General features: G+C 46.0%; 1 protein-coding gene across 1 annotated transcript in view; it reads left to right on the plus strand.

Annotated features, from left to right (window-relative positions):
* BEND7 (BEN domain containing 7) overlaps positions 1 to 6,000 on the plus strand; it is a gene marked incomplete at its 5' end in the record, with an annotated part of 43,037 nt that overhangs the window by 29,299 nt on the left and 7,738 nt on the right. Inside the window, one exon of the mRNA XM_010141791.1 lies at positions 3 to 122. Within this exon, the coding sequence (XP_010140093.1) occupies positions 3 to 122 (120 nt within the window). The remainder of the gene's footprint in view (positions 1 to 2; positions 123 to 6,000) is intronic.

Genomic DNA, 6,000 nt, shown 5'->3' on the forward strand with positions numbered 1-6,000 from the left:
AGTCTTTACAGAAAAGTACTGCACTGCTAACCATGTGGATAAACTTCCTGGTCCTAGGGACTGGGTCCAGATTCTTCAGGATCAAATTAAACTTGCAAGAAGACGATTGAAAAGAGGCTCAGGTATGTATAAAAATATCAGGAACAACCTGTGAGTGTAAGGTTGAAAGCTTAGAGCCTTTGTATCCCCAGAAGTGTTTTTCTTGTTGACTGTGGACTTGTACACGTTCACGCTATGAAAATGTGACCTCTGAGCTTTTAGCAGGTGTCTGTATGAAGTACAGTGTTTCATTATGTTTGGTTTGGTAGCAAGTTTAGGAGCTGTCCTTGCAGCTAAGTTAACTTGGAGACTTTCTCAAATGTTGTCTCTAACCCCTTTCCATTAGCACCCAAACTCTTCTTCCCAGTGTTTGATGAGATCTGAGTCCTAAACTATCTGACCCATCCAGGGTTGCAGGTAGAATTTTTATAATTCTGTATTATTTGGTCTGACAAGACACTCAACTGCCTGTTAAGACATAACCAACTGACCTTTCCCTCTAAACTGTATGTGTCTGGAAGGATAGATGAGTTTTCTCTCATTCCTTGTGAAATAATCAGCATCACTGTAGCAAAAAAAAAAAAAACCAACAAAACCTGAACACCCATCCTTGTTGTGCCAGCAAGGTTCTGCAATACATGGGAGGGAGCTCGCCAGCACAGGTGGGGTTTTGCAGCAAAGCTGCTCAGCTTGGGCTGGGTGAACCTGCATGCTTGGGACCAGCCTGTGGTGAAGGCTCAGCACTAAGCTTTCATCCTGACAGCATGCAGCTGGTGAGCTCTCGGCTCCAGGGACAAACAGCAATGTGCAGTCTCAAAATCCCTAGCAGACTTTATGGGAAAGCAGTATCACTGATTAAGAGATGTCTAATTACTTTATAAACCTTAACTAGTCTCCTTCCCATCTTCATGCCTCCTATCCTACAAGGGGCTTTCTTCATATGAGGCTTCACTTACTCTTCCCCATCCTAGTGTTTTCTTAAAGCTCTCTTGTGGTCGTGTTTCTTGCCCATCTCATCCTTGGAGCATTTGACACCATTGTCTGAAGCATACTTGTGCCAGTGTCCTTAAACATGGTCCTTCACTGTTACTGTATTGAGCTGCCTGTCTTTTCCCCTCTTCCCTTCTGCCCATCACCACAGTTAAGTGTCTGTTAGCATGGCTGGATTGAGGGGATGGGAAACCTGATGGCTCTGCAGGGGATGCTGGTGGTCCCCGCGGCTGCAGAGGGGTGAGTGAGAGCACAGGAAATGTCCTCTCCGGCTCCCTGTCTCAGGGAGCCATTCTGTGTCCAAAGCTGTGTCTCTGAAACACACTTAGACTGGCATCTGAAATCATTCTCCACATCAGGAACAATGCTGGGAGAGAAGAGCGTAAGACTGAGGAAAAGGAGAATCACCCAGAGACAGGAATTGCACAGGGGGAGGAAAAAAGTGCAGATTACTCAGTAGCATAAGCTTCCTTGAGTAGAGAACAAACCAGCACTAGCCTTAAAAAGGGTTTCTTGTGTGTGTTGGGGGAGGGAGGAGAGCGGGATACAAGATAATCTTGTTAAAGACAGTGTCAGATTACTGGTGGTGTGCAGCAGGACTGATTTCTGCCCTTCCGAGGCTGCCTGTCCTCCCCCAGCACGGGATGGTGGAAGTGAGATGCCAGGCCTCAGTAAGGTGAAGAGTGCAGCGTGGGATGTGGAGAGCAGAGGGTCCTTGGGCTGTCTGCGGAAGATCGCTCGGGAAAGAGGATTGACCTAATTTTGTTTTGATTTTTATTTTTTTTCATCCTTTTTTATTTGCTTTTCTTCATGCCTCTGCAGGATATTAATTACAATGACAATGACATTCAGCTTTTGTCTTTCAAATGGGGCCACCTCCATCTCTGGTCCTTTCTCAGGGTGGGAGAATCTAGGCAGAGGATATTGTCTCTAAGCTAGCAAGACTATGAAGAAAAATAAGTGAAGCTGAGCAGTGTGACAGGGTAAGATAGGCTCCAGTACCTGTCTCTGCCTGCAGAGGGAAGGTAACTCGTTAGCCGGTGTGTGGATGAGTGGTGAGCAGCAGTGTACCTAGCAGCCCCTCAGGTTTATTTGCTGAAAAAAAGAACACAGTACCTAGACTGGTAGAAAAGCTCTTTTTTGTGGTGCTTAGTTTACTGGCCATTCCCTGAAGTGCGCTGGTTTCTCTCTGACATGAGGCCACGGGCAGATGTGCTGTTTTCGATCTAGCAGAAGTGATTAAACACACCACTGTGGCCATCTGCACCTTACTGTCTACTGCCATCTCCACTGGTGGCTTCAGCCAACCCGACCTGGCCTTGCAGTGATGCCCGTGAGAAGTTTCCACAGCCTTTGTGACAGCAAAGCAGTAGGTAGCAGCAGAGAGGCAGGAGCGACAGCTGCTTGCAGTAACGTCTTCATCTTGTTGAAATAAGATTTGTTAAGTCCTTTTACATTACCATTGTGAGCTGCTGGTTTGAGGGATGCAGAGCTCATCAGCCAACAGATCCATCTCGTCTCATATTTTGTTTCGGCTCCAGGGACAAACAGCAATGTGCAGTCTCAAAATCCCTAGCAGACTTCATGGGAAAGCAGTATCACTGTTGGCAGATGCCTGGGGAGGTGTGTAGGACCGAGGGAAGCATGTTGCGATGTTTGCTGGCGTAGTCTCACAGCCCTCAGCAGCTTTGTCCAATGTAAAACTGCTTGTATGGAACTCCTCACGTTTTAACTACTCACGGTGAAGCCATTCCAAAATTGTTAAAACCGTGTGTGACTTAGAGACCGAGAAGGGAGGGCAGGCATGGAGGAGCTTTGATCTGCTGTGGAGAGACAATGTCCCAGGACTCCGTGTTGCAAATCTGAAAACTGCAGGAACTGCAGCCACCGCAGTGTGGGTCTCATCTCTCTTCCAGCTGAGCTCTCGAGCTCTTCCAGTCCGCCTGTGGCCAGCAGAGCAGAGCCCGCGCCCGAGCTCCTCATACCCACACCCCACATCATTCATTCAGTTTTGTCTCCGCTTGCTCACTAAAATATGCCGGCTAAGTTTGTAGGTATAGATTAAGGTGCCCAAAGAGCAGATTTGTGCTAGTGATACGCTAAATTCACCCAGACTTCCTGAGCCGACGTGTTCCTCTGCTGCCTGATGGTGCTGATTTATCCACGTCGGGTTCTGGTGTGTCATAATGCGCAGGCTTTATGTGAAGAATGCTTAAGGTGATCCATTTATTTTACAGAAGCCAGAAGACTACTTTTTAGTCACACTGAGCTGGGCTAAATTTTAACAGCAAAAGTATTTAAGAGAGGAGGGGCAGGTTTTCCATCCTGCTTGCCTTTCTTTGAGCCATTTAGTACATCCCCTGATTAGTTTTTCATTTCAAACCAGGCAGTAAGGTACTGCATTCATGAGCAGCCCTCTCTGCCTTATCCCGTGAAACATTATTTCAGTCTGACAATGTAAATCCTGCTCTAGCTTTCAGTGATATTAATAATTTGAGAGAATTCTAGCAAATAAGTGGGGTGGGTCTGCTTTTTGTATCTCTTTCTACAGGGCGTACGCTCCCGAGTGTTTCCAAATTAAATGAAATTATGATCGCTGGATAATAGATGCTGGCCAGCTTCAACCTTATTTATTGTGTTTGGCTCATCTCCTAGAATTAGGGACAGAAAAGCTGCCTACTTGGAAAGCTAATCAAAAAAACACTTAAAAATTCTGCTTTCTAGAAAATAGTTCCCCTGTGTGGGTTTTGAAAGGTTGTTATCCAAAGCCAAATAAAAATTCATTTAAGTTCTGAATCAGTGACAATATTTTTCATAGCTGGAAATATTATTTTTTTAATTTATTTATTTTGCTTTTGCTTTTTCTTAGTTCTTTTAGATTATTGCCTGAGATCTGAGGCTTGGGTAGGTTTTTTTTATTTGTTAGATCTGAGAATAAAGCTGTCACCACCATTAAATTTTTATTGGCCTTGTTCAGTCTTTTCAAAATTTCTGAAGTTGGCTGTCACAAAGGGGAGAAGAGACTGCGAGGTTAATGTTACAAGCAGATGTTATAATTAAAATTAAAGAGTATGATAATACTCTTCAGCCTTGACTACTGGTCCCATTTCATGCCAACAGCGCAGCGTGCTGGGGTGCGGCTTTCTAGTGCCAGAGCTGGCTTTTCCCAGCAGAGAAGGTGGACTTTTTTGGCTGCTGGGATGGGATGCAAAGTAGTCGTGGAAGGGGAGAAGTCAGGGGAAGGTTTCCTCTCTTAAAGCAGCGTGAGTTATAATGCAAATTGCCTTGTCACTTACAGTGCTGGGTTTGCTACGGAGGTAAAAGAGAATATGGGTAGGTGCTGGTGGCCTTGCCAGCGGCAGCACAGAAGGAGACACCCAACCATGAGCTTAGAGATCTTAAAATGGGTAAAATCAGAAGGAATGGACTCGCTGTTCAGGTCTGTGTGCCAGCCATAGCATCCAAGCCTTTTGATGACTAATCTCTCCATCCGTTAATAAGCAGCAGGTCAGGGGCCACACATCTCTCGCAGTAAGTTCTTCCTCCCTTTTTATGTTTTGAAGGGTCTGTAACAAACCTGTTTGTGTAGCAGCTGTCCGTTGCTCTGGCAGGAGAGCTCATACCGTGTGAGTAATGCTCCCGAAGTACACTGGGAAGGAGCTGCTCGTGCAAAGTGTTCACCTCGTGCGGAACCTGGAAGCTTTTGTGGAGCCCTGCTCCACAAAGGGAAATACGGCGAAGTTTGAAAACATGGTGAAATTTTTCAGGCAGGGTTAATCTAAACAAGCTACATGCCATGACACTTCACCCTTGAATGGTTGTTTAAAATTAACATTACCTTGTTGCAGTGTAAAATAGTGGGAACAAAGGAAGAACAGCTGCTTACCTTTCTTCCAGAAATACACCTTTTCTCCCATGTCCTTGTTAAACTGCTGCTCCCATTGTTTTGTAGGAGGGTGGTTTTTCTTTTTGCTTTCTATTTCTCTTCATCCTTCTGATTTTCCTGGTTTGTGTTTGCAACACACGTAATATCTATGTGTTGCAAGAGATTATGTTGATTTTTTTGCTTAGCCATACGCACAGGGCCGGGAAGGATGTAGGATGCCGGTCCAAGAAGTGGTACCGTGCTTTTGAGGCCAGTACCTTAGATAAAGACAGCAATATTAGAATGACTAACTGCTGCACGTGTCTTCCCAGCCCTGAGCATACACATACTTCTGTCCAAGGAGCAAACCAGCAGGTCAGCACTTCACAGACAAACATGTGCATCAGAAGCTAAACCAACAGAAACGGGGCAGAAATTCTGAGAAGTGACTACCAGGATTGTTTTGCAAGAGCCACAGAGCTGTCCAAGCAAAGGACAGAGAAGAGGCTCTGAATTCCCACAGCAGGTCCTGTTCCTGCTTGCCTTGGCTTGCAGGCTGGCTCCAGACACGTAACGTTTGGCTGGCGGGCTCTGGGTGCGGTTGTGGAAGGCAAACCTTCTTCCTGTTTGGAATGACATGTGAGAAGCTGGTGATTTACGCCTGTGTTAGGAGGTTGAGGTGTTTGTGGTGCCTTTGTGTCATGCTTCACCTGGAGCTGCAGTTAGGCATCCAGATTTCATAAAACAAATCCAGGCAGCTACTGAGAAGAGTGAGTGGGATCTCTGGGCATCTGCCGTGCTCCCACTCCCGTTCTGGTGCTGGCACAAGCGTTTGTGTGGCGATGTTGTCAGTTTTTAACTAGCCCTGATCTTGGTGACTATAAACGTTTGTGCTGGTGTGAGGAATGAAACTGGAACAACTGGTGCAGAGCTGGACCTCATCTGTCAGCCTTGTGCTGGGTGAAAGTGGCCAGGTAACTGGTACCAACAAAGCTGGAGACTCAAGTCCTTGTCTCCTGAAAGGAAGGTAATTCCTGGCTTCCATTTGTTTCTTTCTCCACTGCTGCCTGCCTCTGAGTTCAGCTGTAGCCGGGTGTAAGAAGAGC

The sequence above is a fragment of the Buceros rhinoceros genome, unplaced genomic scaffold (genome assembly GCF_000710305.1).
Source record: "Buceros rhinoceros silvestris isolate BGI_N320 unplaced genomic scaffold, ASM71030v1 scaffold1728, whole genome shotgun sequence".
Classification (NCBI taxonomy): Eukaryota; Metazoa; Chordata; class Aves; order Bucerotiformes; family Bucerotidae; genus Buceros; species Buceros rhinoceros.